Genomic DNA, 26031 nt, shown 5'->3' on the forward strand with positions numbered 1-26031 from the left:
ATGGTAGGAGCACAAGATGGCGCCGATGGCCATGTGACAGGGGCTGACCAATGGCACCGGTAGCCCCTGTGACAAAGGCTATCGGCGCCATGATGAAACCAGCACCGAGGGTGTGAGTGCAGGGGATAGTTCCCGGACCCCCCCCCGCTGGACCACCAGGGAGTTTTGGTAAGTCTTGGGGGGAAAGGTTCAGGAGGGTTTGTTAAAATGTTTATTTAGGTGGCCGAATAAAACAGAAATCCGTTAAATACGTGGGGAGTCGCGATGCGTTTCACCTCCCCACGTATTTAACAGATAGGACAAAATACGTTGCGGCTCACAAATACGTGGAAAACGGATGCACCCCCCTACAAACTCTACGCCTCAAGGCTCAGGCATTCAGTGACTCCATGATTGGTTTAGGTTTATAGAGTCCTTCACATCTAAATCACAAGTTAAAAGCTGCCTCAGGTCTCGATTGATCCGAAAGCTGTTTGGCAGCTCATGTAAAATGAGTTGCTGGTCTCTATCCTCAGATCCACACAAGACTGAAAAATCATAATCACAGTTTGGCACTGATTTGCACCCTTGTTGGCAGTCTGAGCAGGGAAACTCATAATTGAACACACAGAAACTTCATTACTCTCCTATGCCTAGATGTGATCCAATCCAGACTGGGGGTTGAGGTGCATTAGCAGGGCAATATACTGAAGCATACACTTAGTTTTGTGTAAACCAAAAGAATGATAAAGCTTGAAAAATAGCTCTTCTGTCTAAGGTAACAACTTGCAATATTTTTTATAGAGTGATTTTCAGGTTCATGTTCCATGGTGATCAATTCAATCTGTCATTTGGCTGAGATAACTAAAACAAATACTGATTATGCTTAAGGAACAGTTGCTCACTCTTTCTAGTGTACTTTTCAGACAGAGTGCTATATAAAAGAACACATAATATAACAGTTATGAAAATTAAATTTTGTTCCATCTTTTCCTCATCACAGTTACTCTAATATTCTGTTTATATAGATTTCCCACACTCTGTATACTCCATATGTTATATGTGTTTCATGCATAGCAGATGGTATGGCAGGTGTAATAGTAATTATATCAGAATTCTGTTGCTTCTATTTCAACTTTGATCTTGGTTTACTAACTTTGGCAGTGTCCCAGTCTCAGTACAATGCAAATTCAGCTACTCTTACTTAATTATATATTAGCTACAGTGTTGACATTTGAGACTTGAATTTTTATGCTGTATTTTTCTGAAGTTACCTTTTTGAGTGATTTTCTATAACATTTTGAATAAAGTGGTATGATGTTTGTCTTCTTGGATACATAGAAATAAAGGGCAATAAATATATTGTATCTGATACCTTTTTATTGACTATTTGTGACTAGCTTGTGAGGGCTATGCCTCTTTCATTAGTGGAATTGGTTGCTTAAGACACTTCGCAAGGAGACATGCTGTACAACTTTCAAAAAAATTATCTGATGGCTTTTTTTTTTTATTAAAAGAAGCATTTAAGATTGCATAACCAATGATGTTAGCCTGTGAATTTGGAGGTCCATATTTAGTCACTGGCCAGATGGTAAAATTAGCCACCGGCTAACTTTGGAGAGATATTCAGTAGTGCAGCCATACTACTGAATATAGCCAGCTAGCTTAAAGATAGCCAGATAAGCTTATCTGGCTAACTTTATGACAGCTCTACAGCATGATCAGAGTTAGCTAACTCCAGATAACCAACTGGGAGATTTTTCAAAATGCTATAAATATACTGGAAATATGGTGACTCCTATCAAACGCAAAGGAGTTCACAAAGGCACTAAAAACATATTTATGCTCCTCTGCATTTAACAAGCTCCAGGAAGTATGATCTACCATTCCATTGTCTTTGACATAAGAACATGCCATACTGGGTCAGAACAAGGGTCCATCAAACCCAGTATCCTGTTTCCAACAGTGGCCAATTCAGGCCATAAGAACCTGGCAAGTACCCAAAAACTAAGTCTATTCCACGCTACTGTTGCTAGTAATAGCAGTAGCTATTTTCTAAGTCAACTTAATAGCAGGAAATGGACTTCTCCAAGAACTTATCCAATCTTTTTTTAAACACAGCTTCACTAACTGCACTATCCACATCCTCTGGCAACAAATTCCAGAGTTTAATTGTGCGCTGAGTGAAAAAGAACTTTCTCCGATTAGTTTTAAATGTGCCACATGCTAACACAACATTAGCAGGCCTGTCCAGCATGGGGAGAAAAAGGCAGGCCCTGCCACAATGTCATGTAGACCTAACTGTACAAGGCACTTGTCATGTAAGCATTGCAGTGACATCCCCCACAGCATGCTCCCCCCGCCACCTCCCCCCCCCCCCACCCCCGTGAGTGCAGAGGCAGAGAGGGAATAGAGAAAGAGGCATCTGTCTTACCTAACAGCCAGCCATCACTGTAGAGGCATCCTCAAAATTTTCAAAGAGGCTCAATTATCTGAGTATAAAAGAATTCTGCGCGGATCCCTGGTACCTGGTCACCCTGCTGAGGCTGTGCTGTTGAGCATCACACACCACTTGCACATTGATGGAGACGAACATCTCCTCCCTGTTCCATGGTGGGATGATGACTATGTGACTGCAGTCGATAGCTCCCACAACATTGGAAAGTTAGCAATGGCATAAAAGCCTCTCTTCATGTCCATTAAATCCTGCCTGTGCCAAGGGAATGCTATGTAGTGATTAATGCGGTCACCTACAGCTGTCTGAGACCAGGAAAAAGTGCCTTGGGACATTCCCCCGACAACCCCTACTGTTGTCTAGAAGGAGCCAGATGCCATGAAATGCAGGGTGGACAATAGTTTGCTGAGGCCTATTATAGCATGGGACCTTTCTGTGGGCAGATCCTGATCTCTTCAAATTTCCTCATATAACTCCAGGATGGCCTGAGAGCTGAGGCGATACCTGCTAACTACATAATCTTCTGTCATGCCCAGCAAGGAGGTTCGCGATGGAAAGATGCACTCCTTGTATCTCCTCCATCATGCCCACCTGTGTGCCAAGCGTATTAGTGGGACCTCAACCTCTTTGTGCAAGGCCTGTGGCTCATGCTCCAGTGCAGGGCCTTCCCTAGCAGGGCATTGACCTTCCCTTCCTAGTTGTTATTGTTGTTGGTGGTGTCTGCAGCGAGCATTCTGAAGCATCCAGTTGCCCAGTACAAGGTAAGCTTGAACCAAACATACAGGTCGATACTGTAACGTGCGGTTGAAGATTTCCCGTCTGTAACGTGCTGGGAGCACACAATTCGGACACGTAAGGCGATCCAGCGATACAGTCTCCAGTTTCACGCGTCCTTAGCGCTTCTTAAAACAGACGCATAACCCTTTCCGCACGCAGCATGTATATGATATGTAAATGAACGAATTAGCTGTATAATGAAGGAATTAGCTATTCCCCTCCGATACTGTGACGCGCGCTCAGATTATCTCCTTTGTAACCCGCTATTTTGCCGCGTCCTTCACCTGTTAGTTTACCGCCTACCCTCTACTTGGTGTTAGTGTGGTGTTAGTGTGGTGTTCGAAAATTAAAACGGGAATAAAGTGTAAAAAATGGGGGTAAAACCGTAAAGTGTAAAAAACATTGCAGCGTAAGTTGTTTATATATATGTATAAATACCTGTCACTTTCCGAATCCCCCAGGCGTGCGGTCATCGAGGCGGGGGAGCTGGCGGGCGGATGGGCGCCCGTTCATCCAGGTGGCGGCGGCGGGAGCCGGCGAGCGGGTGGGCGCACGTTGGATCCAGGCGGCGGTGGGAGCCGGCGGGCGGGTGGGCGCGTGTTCGATCCAGGCCGCGGCCGGGTGGGCGTGCATTCATCCAGGCAGAGGGAGCCGGCGGCGAAAGCGGCCTCCGGCTCCCTCTGCCTGGATGAATGCACGGCCCCCGCCGGCAGTGAATGAATGCCCATGCGATTTCGGCGCTCAAGGCCCCGTCCAGTCTCCGGTGCAGCCCCAGTCCTGTCCCCTCCTCCCGAAGCAAAAAAAAAAAAAAACCCGAAAAAGTAGCAAGGCTCGGGCCTGCTACGGTAGTCCCTTCTCCCTTCTCCTCTCCTCCTGATTTCGGCGCTCAAGGCGGCTGGGTGGGCGTGCATTCATCCAGGCAGAAGGAGCCGGCGGTGAAAGCGGCCTCCGGCTCCCTCTGCCTGGATGAATGCACGGCCCCCACCGGCAGTGAATGAATGCCCGTGCGATTTCGGCGCTCAAGGCAGTCACAATCCGTGACGTCAAGCGTCGTGACGTCATGCCTTGAGCGCCGAAATCGCACGGGCATTCATTCACTGCTGGCGGGGGCCGTGCATTCATCCAGGCAGAGGGAGCCGGAGGCCGCTTTCGCCGCTGGCTCCCTCTGCCTGGATGAATGCACGCCCACCCAGCCGCCTTGAGCGCCGAAATCGGGAGGAGAGTAGAAGGGAGAAGGGACTACCGTAGCAGGCCCGAGCCTTGCTACTTTTTCGGTTTTTTTTTTTTGCTTTGGGAGGAGGGGACAGGACTGGGGCTGCACTGGAGACCGGACGGGGCCAGGGCAGGTAAGCGGGGGCTGGGGGAAAGTTTGCTGAGCATCGGGGAACATAACTGTCCACTTCCTGGTACCTGTCATTTCAAATGTCAATTGAAATGACGCTTGCCTAAGGCTTCGCAGCCGCGGCATGCATTTGCATGCAATTTGAAGAGAGTATTGAGCGGTAGGTGAAGAGAAGTGTGCGTGCGGGGAACGAGGGTGCGCCTGACACTGCCGCACAGTTTCTACCGCGGCCTTAGAGTATCGATCTGTTAGTAGCTTTAGGAAGACAAGACAGGTAATAAAAGCTGCTTTTATTGGCCCAGGAGGCCTTGGTAGGTGTGTCAGTGAGCAGCCCCAAAATATTGTGTTCTATGATAATACACCAAAAAAAGAACTGGAACAATTAACACAAAGTAGTAACCAAAAAGGAAATGTTATATGAAAAATCTTATATTGAATGCCACTCCCAAAAATCTTTTCACAATTATTTGTTAAGTCTATAACCGCATCATCAAGCCTGACAGCGTGCTCTCTGTGGTTTCAAATGGGAGCCGCCCGGACCTCTAATCATCTGCGGCAGTCATTTTTTTCTTTTTTATTTCTTATTTCTATTTCTATTTTTCTTATTTCTATTATGTCATTGTTTCAATTGTCATTCTTTCAAATAATTTTTCCCACATTTAAAAGAAGTTCAACATATGGCCGAAGTTTCGCAGCACCAGCTGCTTCATCAGGAGCTGTAGTGCAAAAGCAATATTCTTTCATTGATATTCAATATTTCTCTGTCAGATGAATTCCTTGTAGCTGGACGGACACCGTCTCACAACATATGACCGAAGTTTCGCAGCACCAGCTGCTTCATCAGGAGCTGTAGTGCAGTAGCAATATTCTTTCATTGATATTCAATATTTCTCTGTCAGATGAATTCCTATATCAAGAAAAAAGATTTGATAAACCAAGATCTTATATATCTATATGTTTCTATTACTTATCTGAAGTCGGCAAACAGTCAGACCTTGTAGCTGGACGGACACCGTCTCACAACATCTTTAAACAAAAGAACAGAGACCATCTTTGTATCAGACGTGGACTTATAACCAAGTCCCGTCCAATCCAAACATCACATGTCATTACCAAGTTTTTATCAAGTTTTTCTTCACAGAAATACATTTAATTCTAATTCAGCATTCAACCCTCTAGGATAAAGGGTATCCAAAAAATGTATCCATCTTTGTCCAGCTCTCAGTAATTTTTTGTTCATGTCGCCTCCACGCCAATGAGGCACAATTTGCTCCAAAACGCAAACCCTCAGTTCTTCAAAAGTATGTCCTTTCTCAAGGCAGTGGGACACTATCGGTGCATTCAAACGCTGTGTAGCCAAACTTGAACGATGTTCAATGATTCTAGTGTGCAGTTGTCGTGTGGTCTTGCCCACATATGTCATCTTGCATGGGCATTGGATAATATATACAACACCCACAGATTTACATGTCGTATGTTGTCTCAGTTGAACTGTAATTGATGAATTATTAAATTGAATATGGGTGGTCACAAGCATATTCGCGCATACAGATCACGCTCCACAAGCTGTATGTGAACCAACACACTGTTTAGGTACAGGAATCATCGAGTCAGAATGTACAAGCTGATCTTTTAAATTTGAGCATCTCGTATATGTAAATCTAGGTCTCAATTCAAATTCGTCATAGAACTGCAACAAATGCCAATTTTGGTGAACAAGTTGTTTGAATATAGATGCCATAGGAGAGAAAGGCACTACACAAGTAATCAGATCTTCTATTGTTTTTTCTTTTGGTAGAAACAACCAATCTCTGTTGGTATGTTTGGCTCGGAGGAAAGCTCGTCTCACACATTGTCTAGGGTAGCCTCTCTTTAAAAAACGGTCACTTAAGATCTTAGCTTGATTTTTATATTCATCCTGAGAGGAACAGAGACGTTGGATTCTAAAAAATTGCCCGGTGGGTAGATTTTCTTTTAAACTCCGAGGATGAGCGCTACTAAAGTGCAGAAAGGTGTTACTGCTTACTGGTTTACGATAAACTGAAGTTTTACATCCCACTGTTGTCTTTATAATGGTAATGTCTAGAAAGGTGGTCACATGTGTCTGAAAAGAAGCTGTAAAATGAAGACTGGTATTACACAAATTTAACCAAATCAAAAAATCATTAAATTCCTGTTGGGATCCTCGCCATAGAATCAAGATGTCATCTATATATCTCCTCCATACAAAAATATTTTGGAAAAAAGGTTGATTGTCAGTGATCCATTTCTGCTCGAAAGCACCCAGGTAGAGATTTGCTGTCTGGAGCCATAGTGGCACCCATTGCGGTGCCACAGACCTGCTGGAAAAAATTATTTTCGTATGCAAAATAATTTTTTGTCAGTGCAATAAGTAATAAGGATTGTAAGAATTCTGAAGGTATTCATTGTGGACGAGTTCTGGATTCAAAATATGTCATAGCAATATCCATCATTTCATTTTGTTGTGTTATGAGACGGTGTCTGTCCAGCTACAAGGAATTCATCTGACAGAGAAATATTGAATATCAATGAAAGAATATTGCTATTGCACTACAGCTCCTGATGAAGCAGTTGGTGCTGCGAAACTTCGGCCGTATGTTGAGCTTCTTTTAAATGTGGGAAAAATTATTTAAAAGAATGACAATTGAAACAATGACATAATAGAAATAAGAAAAATAGAAATAGAAATAAGAAAAAAAGAAAAAAATGACTGCCGCAGATGATTAGAGGTCCGGGCGGCTCCCGTTTGAAACCACAGAGAGCACGCTGTCAGGCTTCATGATGCGGTTATAGACTTAACAAATAATTGTCAAAAAATTTTTGGGAGTGGCATTCAATATAAGATTTTTCATATAACATTTCCTTTTTGGTTACTACTGTTCTATGATAATAGCCATGATCCACGATAATGGCAGATATGGCGCACTAAAAACCTTTTCCCTTGATACTAACAAAAATAATAGGTGTAATTAAATACCACGTTAAATCCCACGTTACTGTGCATTAAATCGGTGTGATTAGCATTGATACACTAATTTGAATAAACTCCACCCTTTGCATATGATCAGCTGATTTGCATGTGTCTTTGCATTGTGAAAAATAATGTGCTCTGCCTTGCACCTAAAATGCGTTATATCCTCAACGCTTTATGAAATAAGACCCAGTTAGCTGGCTAACCTAACTCCTCCTATAAACAGCCTTGGAATGCTCCTAATTTATCCAGTTCAATTTTGCCAGATAATGAGGTATCCAGCTAAAGTTTACCTGGATAAGTGGGAGAAATTTTCAAAAGTCTGCATTTGTGACTTATCCAGCTAACTGCCTCTGAATATGGACCTCTCAGAGTTTGAGACTTGCTATAATGAATAACTGCTATTTTGTGACATCTTATGGCTTCAGCTCACATTTGTCATGTATTATTGAGTTTTATATTTGATATATTATGTGTGTTTTTATCCGGTAAACCACTTAGGACCTTTGGATGATGTTGTCTATACATTTTAAAAATAAATAAATAGTTCAGTACAGAACGAGCTAAGAATGAAGTTGCCTGAATACCTGAATATACAAGCAAATTACAGTTTGCATAATAATGGTGGCATGAAAGGTAGTGCTGGTTTTCAAAGCTGTAAATTATACAGAAAAATGTTATTTATTGTTACTGCCTAACAGCTATAAGCCATCTTGGTTATTTCAAAGAAAGATGGAATATAAATATTAGAAATAAATGGGAACACAATTTTCAAAAGTATTTACCCAAGTAATAAGGAAATACCTGGGGCTGAAAATTGCTTTATCTTTAGCAGTTTAAAGATAGTATTTGTTTGCCAGTGTTAGAATAGTTTGTATAGTGGGAAAATAGACTTTGATTCTATGAGCTAGTAAAATATATTTGTTTGCCAATGTTAGAACTATCTGTGCAGTGGGAAAATAGACAAATTTGTTGAGTTAGTAAAAGTATTTGTTTGCCAGTGTTAGAACTGTACGTTTGCAAAGAGCACTTACTTGATCTGAGAAGGTGAGAGTACTGATTCCTAGACAACTAATTAATCAGCTTGATTCCTACCCACCCCAGTCTCATTTTGTGATATATAGATATCACCTCTACTAAGAGAAAAGTATTCATAATAGATCAGTCACTTAAAATACATTCAGTTAACCCTGATTTTGGTGACTAGTTTTAGACCTGCTGCTGGTTATACACTAACATTAATCACTTAGGGGCGGATTTTCTAAGTTCATAAAATCCGGTGGTAACAGGGGGCGGGGGGGGGGGGCGGTCCTGCGCTAGCCGACAGCGATCGCACAGCCGCGAAATAGGCAGTGAAAAGGCTCCTTACCTTTTCTCTGTCTGCGCCGTTTTCACGGAGTCGGCCCCGGTGATGCCCCGACTCCTCCTCTTCTGGGGCTGACTCTGCCCCGATGTCCCCTTTCCAGGCATGCGCTACGATTTCTAGCTATTGCACGCTTGCGCTGGTAACGCAAGTATGCGATAGCCTTAGAAAATAAGGCCCTTAGTTATCAATTTAAAAACCATAGATTTTAAAAGAGACCTAATAAATACATTTAAAATCCCTAATCAGATTTAGCAACCTTTAAATTGACACATACCTACTCCTTAATCAGCCTTTAAGACTTTATCAATTCAACAAAATAAGATGCAGACAGAAGCCTAGTAGTGAGATGGGGACTATCTAGTCTTTTGGACCAAGTGCTGCAAGTATGATTATCTATCTGTTGCTGAAGGGGTTACATGTGTGCACCCAGTACACAGAGCTCCTGGCTCTCATACAATGAGTCTGATCTCTGGAGGCCAGAGTAATGGACCTGAAGGAAATGAGGCAGACAGAGAGTTATATAGAGGAGACCTGCAGAAACATCGAAAAGTGGTCCCAAATCTAGTCCCAAATCCAGTCTAGCAGCTCTCGTGCTACTTTGCAGGAGCAAGGTCACCTGGCAGAAGACAGTCTTTTTGATATGTCAGGAAATGATCCTGTAATTAGGATCTGCCCTCCAGGTGATGCATTATCCTCTCACACTGAGGATGTCTCCAGGGGTCCTTGCCCAGGAGGGAAGGTTGAGGACATTCATTGTTCTGGGTGATATGAGGAAAGGCTGAAGAGATTAGGGCTGTTCAGCTTGGAGAAGAGACTGCTGAGGGGGGGATATGATAGAGGTCTTTAAGATCATGAGAGGTCTTGAACGAGTAGATGTGACTCGGTTATTTATACTTTCGAATAATAGAAGGACTAGGGGGCACTCCATGAAGTTAGCAAGTAGCACATTTAAGACTAATTGGAGAAACTTATTTTTCACTCAACCCACAATTAAGCTCTGGAATTTGTTGCCAGAGGATGTGGTTAGTGCAGTTAATGTAGCTAGATTTAAAAAAGGTTTGGATAAGTTCTTGGAGGAGAAGTCATTAACTGCTATTAATCAAGTGGACTTAGGAAATGGCCTCAGCTATTACTGGCAACAATAGCATGGGATCTTCTTGGTATTTGGGTTCTTGCCAGGTTCTTGTGGCCTGGTTTGGCCTCTGTTGGAAACAGGATGCTGGGCTTGATGGACCCCTGGTCTGACCCAGTATGGCAATTTCTTATTTTCTTAGGAAAGTAGATAGCTGGGAGGCTAGTGGATATGAGGATCACATGGTAACTTTCTTGACTAATACAAAGGTACTGGACTTCACACACTGCCTAAACAAGATTTTAGAGAGTGCTGGGAGGAGCCAGCCATCATGGTTCGTGTGGATACCAATGATATAGGAAGGTACAGGAGGAAGATTCTGGAGGCTAAATTTAGGCCTTTAGGTAGAAAATTGAAATCTACAACCTGCAGGGTTGCATTCTCAGAAATGTTCTCCATTCCATGTGCAGACCCCAGAGGCAGACTGAGCTCCAGAGTCCTTAATGCATGGATGAGATGATGGTAGAGGGAAGATGGTTTTAGGTTTGTTAAGAACCAGGGAACATTCTGGGGAAGGGGGAGCCTGTTCCAACAGGATGGGCTGCACCATCTCCAAAGTGGAACCAGCTGTTGGTACAAACTTTTAAAAAGAGAGCGGTTTTTGAACTAGCACATGGGAGAAAACCAACAGTTACTCAGCAGTGCATGGTTCAGAGGCAGGTATCTTTAAAGGATACTAGCAAACCAACAGGGTCATTCATCAAATTGCGATGAGCCATTATCGCGTGTGATAATAGCCCATCGCAATTTGGAAATTCAAATTAGGGAAAGGGGAGAAGTTTGGGCGGGATTTAGACAGGGTTAAGGAAATTTAGGGGCCTGTAGCGCTGTGGGCGATAATGTATTGCACGTTATAGCCCACACTAGCTATAGCTATTTCATTGGCACTATGGGGGCGATAGTGTGCAGCGCAGCCGCAACCACGGTAGGCGAAAACTCACTGCCTCGAGACGGCTGCCTGCTCACTATTGCCCCCCCCCCCCGCCCCTTTATTCCCATGGGTGATCTTTTCATTATAATTATAGCGAAATGATGAAACCAGGCCTAAGAAAGTTGGAAAATCCCAATAGAGAGGTGGTTGTAAAAGCTGAAAAAACTGCCTGTATCATCTGGTAATAAGCAGAAAATTGAAATACAATTAAAAATACAAATAAACCTACTTTAAAATGTCTGTATGCAAATGCCAGAAGTCTGAAAAACAAGACTTGAGAGTTAGAATGTATGGGGCTAAAAGAACTTATAGGCATAATAGGAATCTCAGAGGCCTGATGGAAGGAGGATAACCAGTGGGATACTGTGATACCAGGGTACAAATGATATCAACATGTGGAAAGGTGGTACTATATGTTAAGGATTGATTAGAGCCAAGCAGAATTAAATTTTTGCAGGAGGAGAAATCCGTTACCTGTTATTAATCAAGTTGACTTAGAAAATAGCCACTGCTATTACTAGCATCAGTAACATGGGATGTACTTAGTTTTTGGGTACTTTCCAGGTACTTTTAGCTTGGATTGGCAACTGTTGGAAACAGGATGCTGGGCTTGATGGACCCTTGGTCTGACCCGGTATGGCAATTTCTTATGTTCTTATGGCCGAGGCCGAGGCCTCAGTGTCTAGCCTAGGTTCTGGTGTTGGGCCTAGGCCAAGGTTTCTGGACCAGGCCTCCAAGCCTCGGCCTTACGTAGAGCCTAGGCCAAAGTTACAGCAATTTACTGTGGTGTAGGCCTTCACAAGGCCGATGCTTCGGCCTGGGTCTAGGCCTAGGCCTCAGCAGCAGATTCCCACTTGACCAGATAAATGGGGGCCAGTTGGGGGATCCCGACTCTGGCATTTTTCTAGGTGGGAGGGATGGGTGGCAGGAACAGGAAGCCTTGGGAGGCCCTGTTTCCTTTTTTGTTTTGTTTTGTTTTTGGGGCTTTGGGTTTTTTTAATTTTGATTCATTTTTTTTAAATGAAAGAAACAAATTAAACATTAAACAAAATGAAATTCTTGGGGGACCCTTCCCCGATAATGAAATGAAAATTGAAACAAATTTTTTACTCTTGTATACTCCTAGTGAAAAATTGTGTTTATTGTGTGATTACCCATATTGTGGCAATATCACATGAAATTAGTAATTTTGCACAATATTTTACTAAAAACTCTCCCCATTGTAATAAGTGGCTTTGCATGGATTAAATTTTCAAATGCATGCAAAGAAGCTCACGTATAGCAAATTTAATAAAAATCCAATAATGTGGTTTGTAAAAAATAAAGCAAGCCATGCTATTTGCTGAAAAGTTAGCTACAAAAGAGTTGTAGGTAACTTTTCAGTGGGAGAATCCATATGTTAATACTTGTCCCATTGCTCCTGCACAAAATGTAAAGCATATAACAGCCCCTCCCAACTGTGTGAAATAACCCCTGAGGGTCTGAGTAGATCCCTGAGCAGGCTTAAAAGTAATCATTGTTTACAATCATACAATGACCCCCACCTCCCCCCCATCCAAACCCTTCCCCTTTCAAATACAACTCATCTCCCCCCAGGATCCAGCCCCCTCTTAGGACACATCCTATCCCCTCCCCCCATCCTCCAGCTACCACTTCATTACAAGAAGCCCCTGGTAGTCTAGTGGCCCTATCCCTACCCCAGATCTCTCCCGCATACCTTAGAAAAAATCCCTGCTGTTCTGGGAGGCATCCCTGGGGTCTAGAGGACCTGGAGTACCCTCTAGGCTTCTAGCCAATTGACACCATCTTTCAAAATGATGCTGGCTGGTCTTTTCCCCTGTTTGTGATATTTATATATAGAAACATAGAATGTGAATGCAGGTTCTTTCAAAATGGGTCTGGCTGGTATTTTTCCTAGTCACGTGATGTTTGTATATTGAAACATAGAATGTGAATGCAGTTTATCTTCCTATATCGCTTTTACAAATAAATCAAAGAGTTAAGGTTTTTGGGTGAACTGAATGGGGTGAGGGTGGAAGATGGTGATTGACCTCATTCAACATTCATTTTTACAAAATCTTTAGGGGCAAACTTGGTGGGAGGTGGAATCAGACAGATAGGCCCAACATTTACCTCACTCACTTGGGGGATAGGGGATCAGGCTGGCAGGACTGCTTGGCTGTGCTTTATTTTTAAACATAATCAGCACTTAATCAGCTATATTCTTTGCATGCATATCCTGAAATTTTAAAACCTAACCTGTGATATTCAAACATAGCCGGATAGGTTTCATAGTTATCCAGATAAGTATATACTGATGACTGTACTCAATGATATTCAGTAGAGTGTTTTTTCTACTGAATTATCCCTGATAATTTAGACAGCTATCAGTAGCCAGATAATTTTCCCTTTCTTTAAATACTGGTCTCTTTTTGATTATCCTATACTTTTTTGAATTCCATTACTGTTTTTCTGCCACCGCCTCCACCTCCACTGAAGGGCTATTCTATGCATCTAGCATAATTTCTCTAAAGATGTTTTCAGTTAGCAGTTAAAATTTTTGTTATATTTTTAGATAAAATATGAAATGGCTATGAAATATTAGGTAAATAGCAAGAACACTTTGGAGTATTGTGTTGTAATAAAATTACACCTCCTACTTGCACACCTTCTAGTTGGAATGATATGTCACAATACTGCCACAACCTATACAGTGTTGATTGCTTTTCTCAAGCACTGTGCAGGACTGATGTAAGTGTGTAAGAGAAATCAAGTGACACAGAAAAACATCATGAAAAGCTTTTTGGGGTAGGTTTACTGTTTCAATATTTTCTTTTTGTTCTTTTTGGTTCATGCAGTATTTCAAGCTGCAAAGACATACCATACTGTCCACCAAAAGGTAGCGCATGCCTGCAATAAAACCTCCAGTGGGTTGCTGTGTTAGTCTTTGGAAGCAAAAGTAACGCATAGGCTGGTAGCACCTTATAAACTAACAGATTAATTGATGCATAAGCTTTCAAGGACAAGAGAGGTTCTTTGAAATATCTGATGACATGTGTTCAAGTTAAGTTGTCAGCTTTCGGTTTATTTTGACAAATGCATTATTTCTTAATAAATGTTCATGAAAAATACTATATTAACTATAATATATTTGTGAAAAAATTTTAGAAGAAAAAAAACACTAGACAGGATGCATAAATAAAATTTTGGCATATTTAGATCTAACCACCTCCGTCCTTAATGCTGATTCATATATTAGTTATATTAATCAGCAAGCAGTACATTTATAGCAGTGGTGCTTTAATTGCAAATTTGTACAGATATTTTATGTCATAGTTTACATAACATATCGTCACACAAATTAACACATTTGCAGCATGTTGCACAATTCATGAGCATATAATTAAATGTGAATTTCTGCATATCTCTCAATATATCAGGAAGCCCTGCAGATTCTCATACTGGGATATTGGATGAAGGTAGCCCTCAAAGGGGCTTTGTCACTTTTGTGGTTTTGGGTGGGGGTTGGGATGAATAGAGCAGTAAGGTTAATCTTGTATGGGGCATTTGGAGTTGTTCTGTGGGGGATCAGGACTTTGTATGGGGCACTCAAGGTTTGCAGTGCGGGGGGGGGGGGGGGGAGGAGGCAGAAATTCCAAATGCTAACTGACCCTGACACTTTAGGATGATTAGCATGAGGAATTTCCCATCATCTAGTGTAGATATAACAAACTTTTGTGTTAATATCCATGTTAGTACCTAGACTTTGAGCATACGCTTTAGTATGTCCTTAGTAAAATTTATTGCATAACATGTGAAGTCCTTGTCAAGGGAGCAGGCATTTATCCTAGTCTACCTTAAGATCCAGCCGAAAGGAGATCTCAGCTAGCAGGGCATCTCCTTGGGGAGGGGAATAAATATCAAAGTCCAGGGAGGAATAGGGAGGCCCAGAAAAGGAGGAGAAAACACCAGGAATTATGCCAAAACCCTTTATTTGTTATTACCTGACTTTTGCTGTAGCACTGTTGAGGTAAGCAAGCTTATTTTTGATGCTTTTCTGTTGTTTAAATAAGTGTTTCCTCTTGGAAAAGCTGGAGTCTAGACCATTTATATCTTCCAGTACTCTTCCCTGAACTCAAGGGCTGGTCCACACTATCACATGTGGTGGTAGCAGTGGGATCTACTGGTCTAGGCCCAGGACAGACCAGGGACCCATTTTACCAATTGTTGGCTTCTGGGCCTGGCTGTAGTGGTGGCCCTGAGAGTTGAATCCATCAAGCTAAAGTGCCTATCTCTGCCTGGATAGAAAGGGAATAACACCATTTAATATTGTAAAGCAATTGACAGCCCCTACTGGATCCCATTTAGCAAACTCAACCATTAGTGCTGAATTTATTGATGGTGATGCTTTCCTGCAATTTGGTGCTTTAAAACTGGCCAAATTTGCTGCATCATTTGATGTCGTTTCTCAAACAGATAATTCAATCAATGATACTGTTGAAATAAGATGGGAGATATTTGAACCAGCTTCTTTTTTTCTTGGAATCTCCAACATTATTTCTGGTATAACTAGCTCTAATTGTCCATAAAATATCTGTAAGGTGTCTACTATAAAATTAGTAAAAGAGGCGATTTCTCCATTTGTCACTAATGTGGTTAATCTTTCTCTTACAGAAGGCCATGAACTAGAAGCACTTAGTTATTTTAGACAGTGCTGGGGAGGAGCCAGCTGTCGTGGTACATGTGGGCACCAACGACATAGGAAAATATGGGAGGGAGGTTCTGGAAGCAAAATTTAGGCTCTTAGGTAGAAAGCTTAAATCCAGAACCTCCAGGGTAGCATTCTCTGAAATGTTCCCTGTTCCTGCGCAGAAGCAGGCAGAGCTCTGGAGTCTCAATGCATGGATGAGACGATGGTGCAAGGGATTCAGTTTTGCAAGATACTGGGGAACCTTTTGGGGAAGGGGGAGTCTTTTCCAAAGGGATGGGCTCCACCTTAACCAGGGTAGAACCAGACTGCTGGCACTATCCTTTAAAAAGGAGATAGAGCAGCTTTTAAATAGAACAAAGGGGAAAGCCTACAGTCGCTCAGCAGCATATGGTTTGGAGGGAGGTATCGTCAAAGGATACTGATGATGCATTAGAATTAGGGCATCCCAACAGTGAGGTTCCAATAATAAGAAAAGTAGTCCAAGTGCCTGTAATTAAAAACTCAACTGAGCTAAAAAATTCTGATTTATCCCTATCAATTAAAAAGCAGAATGAAAATACAAACAAAACACTTTGAAATCTTTGCATGCTTGCTAATGCCAGAAGTCTAACAAGTAAGATGGGAGAATTAGAATATATAGCAGTGAATGATGACATAGACTTAATTGGCATCTCAGAGGCATGGTGGAAGGAGGACAACCAATGGTTCAGTTCTCTACCGGGGTACAAATTATATCACAATGAAAGAGAGGAGCGTCCAGGAGGCGGTGTTGCGCTTTTTGTTTGGGATGGCATAGAGTCTAACAGGATAAACATCCTGCATGAGACTAAATGCACAATCAAATCTTTATGGATAGAAATCTCTTGTGTGTTGGGGAAGAGTATAGTGATAGGAGTATACTACCATCCATCTGGCCAAGATGGTGAGACAGACAGTGAAATGCTAAGAGAAATTAGGGAAGCTAACCAAATTGGTAGTGCAGTAATAATGAGAGATTTCAATTACCCCAATATTGACTGGGTAAATGCTAGAGAGATAAAGTTCTTGATGGAATAAATGACAGTTTTATGGAGCAATTGGTACAGGAACCAATGAGAGAGGGAACAATTTTAGATCTACTTCTCAGTGGAGCACAGGATTTGGTAAGAGAGGTAATGGTGGTGGGGCCATTTGGCAATAGTGGTCATAATATGATCAAATTTGAATTAATGACTGGAAGGGGGACAGTAAGTAAATTTATGCTCTAGCACTAAACTTTCAAAAGGGAAAGTGATAAAATGAGAAAAATAGAAAAAAACAGAAAGGTGAAGCTGCAAAGGTAAAATGTGTGAACCGGGAAATGTGTTGCAATTAGATTTTCAGAAGGCATTCGTCAAAGTCCCACATGAGAGGCTTCTAAGAAAACTAAAAAGTCATGGGATAGGAGGTGATGTCCTTTTGTGGATTGCAAGCTGGTTAAAAGACAGAAAATAGAGAGTAGGATTAAATGGTTAGTTTTCACAGTGGAAAAAGGTAAACAGTGGAGTGCCTCAGGGATCTGTACTTGGATTGGTGCTTTTTAATATATTTATAAATGATCTGAAAATGGGTACGATGAGTGAGATGATCAAAATTTCAGATGACACTAAATTATGCAGATTAGTTAAATCTCAAGCAGATTGTGATGAATTGCAGGAGGGCCTTGCGGAACTGGAAGATTGGGCTTCCAAATGGCAGATGAAATTTAACGTGGACAAGTGCAAAGTGATGTATATAGGGAAAAATAATCCTTGCTGTAGTTATACAATGTTAGGTTCTATCTTAGGAGTTGCCACCCAGGAAAGAGATCTAGGCGCCATAGTGGATAATACATTAAAATTGTTGGTTCAGTGTGCTGTGGGAACAAAAAAAGCAAACAGAATGGTAGGAATTATTAGGAAAGGAAAAGAAAATAAAAGAGGATATCATAATGCCTCTGGAAAATAAAACAGAGGATATCATAATGAGACCGCACCTTGAATACTGTGTGCAATTCTGGTCACTGCATCTCAAAAAGTATATAGCTGCACTGGAGAAAGTGCAGAGAAGGGTGACCAAAAAGATAATTAGTATGGAACTGCTGCCCTATGAGGAAAGGCTGTTCAGTTTGGAGAAGAGAGAAGACTGATGGGGGATATGATAGAAGTCTACAAAATCATGAAAGGACTTGAACAAGTTAATGTAAATCGGTTATTTACTCTCCCAGATAGAAGGACCAGGGGGCAATCCATGAAGTTAGAAAGTAGCTCATTTAAAACAAATCAAAGAAAATTCTTTTTCACTCAGTGCATGGTTAAGCTCTGGAATTCATTGCCAGAGGATGTGGTTACAGCAGTTAGTGTAACTGGGTTTAAAAACGGTTTAGATAAGTTCCAAGATAAAAAAAATCCATAAACTGCTATTACGGTAATTAATAAGCAATAGTAGCTTGTGATTTATCTAATGTTTGGGTACATGCCAGGTAATTGTGACTTGGATTGGTCATTGTTGGAAGCAAAATACTGGGCATTATGGACCCTTTGTCTGATCCAGTATGATAATATCTTTATGTTCTTATGTTTTTTATGTGTCATTCATTTTTCAATACATTTTAATGCTTATTTTAGCTTGGTTTGTTTGCCAAACCAAAATAAACTTACAAAAACATATAAAACAAAAACAGGGTCTCCTCATGCTCCAGCCATTACTCCCTAGGTCTTCTGGAGCCTCCCCGGGCTCTCCACCCCTCCAACCCCTAGCCAGTAAGCCTTGCCAGAGTCTCCTCAGGCTCCCTCTGACTGTCCTCTGCCCCCTGCAAATGAGATGGCACTAGGAACTTTCCCTGCCCCCACATACCCCTTCCATGGAGGTCTCCCTGAAAGAAAGAAGCAGGAGTGATCCTCAGTTTCTCCTGCCCCACTGGCATCTTTTTAAGAAAGGCACTGACCAGCCCTGAGAAGAGGCCAAGTTGACGACAACAAAATGGTGCATGTCTGAAGGCTGACCAGCATGATATTCTTGCACTGCAATACAAATGGCTGTATAAGAAAATGGCACTGGCCGGCTCTGAGACTGGCATCATTTTGTTACCATTAACTTGGCGCAGTTCTCAGGCCTAGCTGTTGCTCTTTATATAAAGATGCTGGCATGGCAGGAGCAATTGGGGATTATTTTGCCCCATGAAAGGGGAAGGTCTCTGGCTCCAGCTATTTGATGAGAGGTTTGGTGGGAGTCAGAGGGGCCCGAGGGGAGGGGGAGGGGGGGGGGAAGAAGAACAAAAGAAGGAGAAAATAATTACATAGTCAGTGTGCATGATTGACTTTCATTTTCAGTTTTTATTCTATTTTTCTGGGAATTTCAATGGTATAACAAAAAAAAAAAATCTGTGAAGAAAATGAATTTTCTACTGATTTTCCTCCCTTGTGTTATAACAAAGTCATTTTATTATTGATTGCTTTTTTGTTATACCATTGAAATTCTCAGGAAAAATAAAATAAAAACTGAAAACAAAGGTCTCTGCTTATAAGTGTTTCTGAGCAAATGTGTGGTCAATCGAAAGTTGTATTTTAGTTAGAGATGTGCATTTGTTTTTCCCAAATTATTCGGAAGAACCGAAAATTTCTGTTTAGTGCTCAATAACGGGAGTTAGCGTGTGCTAACTCTGCCATGTTAGTGTGCACTAACGGGAGTTAGTGTGCTCTAATGGGAGTTAGCGTGCACTAACTCCCGTTAGTGCGCACTAACCTGAAAAAAAACCCCAAACCACGGGAAAAATGAAATTCCTGCGGGGGAACCCTGAAATGAAGCCTGACACGATAGCAAAACCCGAAGCACATCTCTAATTTTAGTTTACCTAAATCTTTAATTTATAAGCTGCCTGACATTTTCTGTATCACTGAGTCTTGGCTGCTCAACTCTGGCCAAGTTCTTTTATTTGCCCCAAGAAATATTCCATCTCTGCTAAAAAGTATCCAATTCAGTGAAGGTGTAGGTTAGTAATTTTAATTAAAGAATTTATGTCTAAAGTTGATCTTGCTATTTATGGAATTCCTGAAGTTTTATTTGTCTGTAATAGAGACTTGGGAATTTGTCTTTTTTCTGTCCTCCAGGGATCCTCCCTTCTAATTATTCACCTGTATTTGAATGCTTAATGGAAATCAGATCTAAGCTTAATAACATTATTGTTCTTGGTGACTTTAATTTGCATTTAGATGAGTCCCCTTTACCTACTGCCTGTGCTGACTTTTTATCAGCCATGTCAGTACTAGGCTTGCTGTGATCAACAGGTATTTGCAGCAACATATTGTGATGGTCACACGCTTAACTTGATTTTTTTTAAGGGAAAAATTCACTTCAGTTGTCCCTCCAAAGGTTCAGATTTTGGAGGTTCCCTGATGATAACTGGTAATGTTAGAAGCAGGTTTTTTTTTTTTTCTCTTTGTTAAGGCTAATTATTCTCAAAATCAATTCTTTTCAAAGCAAGGTCATATTGTTCCTGCCTATATTCGTGGAAATTGGCTTCTTTAGTTGGCCAATTTGGATGGTTTAAACATCACTGAAGCCATGGATATATCAGATAATTCATTATTTGGCACTGTTGATAATAGGGATGTGCAGAGGGACACCATACGTTGCATTCGGGATTTGTATTCGTCGGGGGGCAGATACGTTGCATTCGGCAAAGGGGGCCCCCGATATGTTTATACATTAATTCTTATTCGTTTCCAGCTAAAATTAAATTAACTACAACCCCCCACTCTCCTGACCCCCCCAAGACTTACCAAAACTCCCTGGTGGTCCAGCGGGGTGTCCAGTAGCCATTTCCTGTACTCATACCCTCGGCTGCCAGTATTCAAAATGGTGCCTATCGCCTTTGACCTATTATGTCACAGGGGCTACCGGTGCCATTGGTCAGCCCCTGTCACATAGTAGGAGCAATGGATAGCCGGTGCCATCTTGTGCTTCTACCATGTGACAGGGGCTGACCAATGGCATCGGTAGCCCCTGTCACATAGTGAGGGCAAAGGCTATTGGCACCATTTTTAATACTGGCAGCCGACAGCCCGAGTGCAGGAGGTCACTCCCGGACCTCCGTTGGACTTTTGGCAAGTCTTGTGAGGGTCAGGAGGGTCCCCCAAGACTTGCTAAAAGTCCCTGGTATCCAGCGGGGGTCCGGGCGCGATCTCCTGCACTCGGGCCGTCGGCTGCCAGTAATCAAAATGGCACCGATAGCCTTTGCCCTTACTATGTCACAGGGGCTACTGGTGCCATTGGTCATCCCCTGTCACATGGTAGGAGCACAAGATGGTGCCGGCCATCCATTGCTCCTACCATGTGACAGAGGCTGACCAATGGCACCGGTAGCCCCTGTGATATACTAGGTCAAAGGATATCGGCGCCATTTTGAATATCGGCAGCCGAGGGTGTGAGTGCAGGAGATGACTCCTGGACCCCCCACTGGACAACCAGGGAGTTTTGGTAAGTCTTGGGGGGGTCAGGAGGGTGGGGGGTTTGTTTAAATTGGCTCCTTTAGACAGCCGAATAATTTGGCGAAGATTTGTTGTATTCGTGGGGAATCATGATACGTTTCACTTCCCCACGAATACAACGAATATGGCCCTATACGTTGTGGATTACCAGTTCGTAGGGAACGAATGCACACCCCTAGTTGATAACATTGCCCCATTGCACCTAGTTAAAGCTGGAAGATCTAATAGAGTTCCTTGGTTCTCTGTTGAGATTTGGTTTTCTAAATTGCATTAGGTCCAAATTGCATATAGGTCCAATGTAGCCTTGGCTACCTATGATTTTGCCCTGAACCAATAAACTGAAAGTAAATGAGGCTAAAAGCATTGCATATATAAAAGGATTCAGAAGTTTTGTAACAGTTCCCGTGAACTGTTTTGCGTGGTGTCCTTTTAACAGGTTTTTCAGCTACTGTAACTTCAGCAGCCAGAGATCCTGCTTTATCTCTATGCCTTAACATTTTTGCCAGGTTTTTTTTCAGAAAAAAAGTTGCTGATATTGGTGCTAGTTTAAAACTGTCTCTAATTGATCCAGTATTCTGTTTGATTTTTGTGATGTTATACTCTATCCATTGCTTGATGCACTCTCTACCTAGTTGCTATCAAGTTAGGGTAAGAGACGAGTACATTATACAAATCTCATCTTTGTGTCCCTTTCCTCAATCCAAATCTCATCAAAGCTTCACTGATGTGTACTGTGCTGTTCGTACCTCTCACTGTGCATGTAAATCTGCCCCCAAATCTTAGACCACCACCAAAACGTCACCTCGAGTTACTAGTTGACCCTCCTACAGTGGTATAAAGAGTTGACTGATATATATACCACTGCAGAGTATTGTTTTCTCTCTCTCTCTCTCTCTGTCTCTCAACATGTGTTACAATGTTAAATACCACTTATTTTCATAAACGCCTTCCCTTTGACTAAATTTGCACACATATCTTACAATGCATTATTTATGGCGGGCATGAGGGCCCTAATGCAATTTGATGAATGTCCTTGTTAGTGTTTTACTTCAAATTTATAGGCCTGAGAGGAATCTGTGCTCAGCTGGACATGCATGGTGCGCTTGGACGAATCAAGGGAGATACTATTTGCTGTGAATGGCCCAACAGAGGAGAATGATTTGCCTGAGGCATTAAGAAAAGAGGGTTGATTTAAAAACTTGGGGGCGGATTTTCAGCGCCCTGCTCGCCTAAATCCGCCCAAAACCGGGCGGATTTAGGCGAGCAGGGCCCTGCGCGCCGGTAAGCCTATTTTACATAGGCCTACCGGCGCGCGCAGACCCCGGGACTCGCGTACGTCCCGGGGTTTTCGGAGGGGGGCGTGTCGGGGGCGTGTCGGGGAGCGGGCCCGGTCGACGCGGCGTTTCGGGGGCGTGTCGGCCGCGTTTTGGGGGCGGGTACGGGGCGTGGCTATGGCCCGGGGGCGTGGCCACGCCCTCCGTACCCGCCCCCAGGTCGCGGCCCGGCGCGCAGCAGGCCCGCTGGCGCGCGGGGATTTACGTCTCCCTCCGGGAGGCGTAAATCCCCCGACAACGGTAAGGGGGGGGTGTAGACAGGGCCGGGTGGGTGGGTTAGGTAGGGGAAGGGAGGGTAAGGTGAGGGGAGGGCAAAGGAAAGTTCCCTCCGAGGCCGCTCCGATTTCGGAGCGGCCTTGGAGGGAACGGGGGGAGGCAGCGCGGCTTGGCGCGCGCAGGCTATACAAAATCGATAGCCTTGCGCGCGCCGATCCAGGATTTTAGTGGATACGCGCGGCTCCGCGTGTATCTACTAAAATCCAGCGTACTTTTGCTTGAGTCTGATGCGCAAGCAAAAGTAGGCTGTTCGCGCGCCTCTTAAAATCTACCCCTTTAAGAAGAACCTTAAAACCCATCTTTTTAATCAGGTTTTTTAAATGGACCAGGTTTTATTACGAGTTGGTAGGCAGGCCTTTTATGTTATTTTTAAATATTTTTTATTTCTTACACTTTTATGTTTCAAGTTAATTAGTTATATGCTTTGTTATTTATGTTTATGTTTTTAAGATGAAGTTAACTTTTCATTTTTATATTTATGTCTATTTTTATTGATTTTGAGGTCAATATTCACAAGTTATCCATCTAACTCCGTGTTATTCAAATTAGCCATCTAACTCAAAGTTATCCATTTAAATGTTTCATTTTGAATATTGACTTCTTTATGTTGTTTTTGTACTTTATTTTATATAATATGAATATATTTTGTGATCCATGATAATGTAGCATATAAATATTTTGATAACTAAATAAATCAATATGCTGGATAGGTATTTGCAGCCCCCAAATTTTGGGTTTGTTTTGTTTTTTAATGCTCTTTTGGAGTATGTGGTGGGGTTCATTTGATTTTATTCGATTCGGTTCATTTGCCAAACTGAAAAAAAAACCTCATTAAAATAACAAAAACACTTCCTCGAAATAAAAAAAACCCCTAATCAATTAATAAAAATGAAATCTGGCTTCCCACTGTCATCGACCAGTGCAACCACCCTCTCACCATTTTGTTGTACAAAAATATGGTCATATAGCAAAATGATGCTGGCCAAAATGGAGGACAGCACCAAAGTTTCCTCATTTTGGTGCAATTTTCCTGGTGGATGGCACCATTTTTAAAGTCTTGGACCCAGGGCTTCACTCCTGTTATTTATGCTTTTCAAGGACCCAGGAAGGGGGTAAGTGGAGGCTGGGGTAGAAGATCCCTAAAGCCAGCAAATTTGAATGGGAAAGAGGGGCCAGGGAGGCCCTAGGCTGGGTTTGAATTATGCTGAGAATGGGGTTGGAGAGGCTTGAGGAGGTTCTGGCTGGGCTCAGAGAAGCCCCAGCTGGGTAGGCCTCAACCTCAGGTTAAATTATAGCAGGCAGAAGGGTGGTTGAGGGGCGGGAAGCCTGTTGTTTTTTTAATGAATATGAAAATGCCCTAAAATTTTGGAGTATTTTTGTAGGGAGCCATTTTCCATTTGTTCCATTCACAACTAACTGAAAATAGCTTCAGTCATTTTTTTTTTTTTTTTTTGCATCTGTTGAAAACAAAAGCATATCCCTATTGCTAGAACTATCACATGTTAATTTTAAAAACAATTGACAAAAGGTACTGTATCTACTATGCTGTACGCTTATGGAAAAAAAGCTTTCAAAATTATAGCAAATTTTCCTTTTATCTAACAACAACAAATTGCTCCATTTGTCTAATAGCTATTTTTGTTTCTGCCTGTAGGTATGGGTAGATGCTGGCACTCAGATATTCTTCTCCTATGCCATTTGCTTGGGATGCTTGACTGCCTTAGGAAGTTACAACAACTACAATAACAACTGCTATAGGTAATATTTTCTCATATTTTCAGAGGCCTTCCATTTTTAAGTCAGTAGTTTAACATAGCTAACTATTTTGGCTATAGTAAATTGTTTGGAGGATTTAGTCTACCTTTTAAAGGAAGAAAAAAATCCTTCATGAATGGAAAAATAAAACAACAATTCATAAACTGCAGCTGCTTCATTATTTTTCGAGTACAGGGATGCATACTGATTCTCAGTGAAGTATTTCACAGAGCAAAGATTGGTTCTGAAGAGATCAGAGTCAACCTGTTATACAAATTTAGGGCAGGATTCGTCATTCCTCATGGAATGATGAATCCCGCGAAAAAGGGGGCGCAGCCATTCACACCGCGGCGGTGCAATATTGCGGGCTGCAGTGCGGCCGGCTGCAGCCTTTCACAGCAAATAGCGACACTGAAAAAGGTGTAGCTATTCGCCGCGCTACTGCTGGCGATAATGTTCCTCATATTATCGCTGGCAGCAGTGCCACAGCCAACTCCTCCCCTTCCCCGCCCCAACTCCTCCCCTCTAGCTAATTTAAATCCTATCGCACGCATAAAGGCCCTTTTCGTGTGCAATAGGGGTTTATCGAGTGCGTTAGGGCCTAAAGCACGCGATAAGGGGTAGATTTCATAAACTTGCGCACACGCGTACTTTTGTTCGCACATCAGGCACGAACAAGAGTACACGGGATTTCAATAGATACGTGCGTAGCCGTGCGTATCTATTAAAATCCGAGGTCGGCACTTCCGCCTCCCCCCCACCTTTCCCTCCCTTCCCCTCCCTAACCCACCCCCCCGGCCCTATCTAAACCCCCCTACCTCTGTCAAGGCAGGCGTAACTTTGCGTACGCCGGGCCAGCTGCCGCGTGCCATGTTCCGGTCTGGGGGCTGGTCCGGAATGCCCCCGGGCCGAAACCAAGCCCGCGGCGCTGCTCCCGGATGATGTGCCGGCCGCGCCACGCCCCCTGACATGCCCCCTGATGACACGCGGATCGCGACACGCCCACCGACAGGCCCCCCCCCCCAGTAAAAGCCCCGCACATCCCGGGCTTTGCGCGTGCTGGAAGCCTATGCAACATAGGCTCGGCGCGTGCAGGGGGTGTTTGGGGCAGGTTTTCGGGGGGTACGCGCGTATCTTACGCACGTACCCCTTTGAAAATCTGGCCCTAAATGTTTAGAAAATAACCCCCTTAATTGGTAAGATTCTGATGAAGCTTTATTCCTTTTTATATTCTAGCTTATGTCAGTGATAAAGCACAGTAGGGATGTTACTTTCATGTTTTTTTCAGTTCTTATTTGTTTTAATTGTTTTATTTATTTTGTTTTCCTTATATTTTATTTTATTTCAATCCATTTCATTTATTTAAAATGAAATAAACTATAAAATGAATGAAAAAAAAGCAAAAGAAAAGAACTGGGTCCAAAAAACAGCCACAAAAATTTTAAAATGTCAATGCCCCCTCCCGCATCCAAGGTAATAATGGAGCTATTTGTGG

The 26031-nt window shown here is 42.5% G+C and overlaps 1 protein-coding gene across 1 annotated transcript in view; it reads left to right on the plus strand.

The window, feature by feature from the left end:
- Window positions 1-26031, plus strand: part of SLC6A11 (solute carrier family 6 member 11) — a 359320-nt gene that overhangs the window by 236530 nt on the left and 96759 nt on the right. The window contains 1 exon segment of the mRNA XM_029600769.1: window positions 24436-24539. Coding sequence (XP_029456629.1) covers window positions 24436-24539 — 104 coding nt within the window.

Source organism: Rhinatrema bivittatum, chromosome 4 (genome assembly GCF_901001135.1).
Source record: "Rhinatrema bivittatum chromosome 4, aRhiBiv1.1, whole genome shotgun sequence".
Taxonomy (NCBI): Eukaryota; Metazoa; Chordata; class Amphibia; order Gymnophiona; family Rhinatrematidae; genus Rhinatrema; species Rhinatrema bivittatum.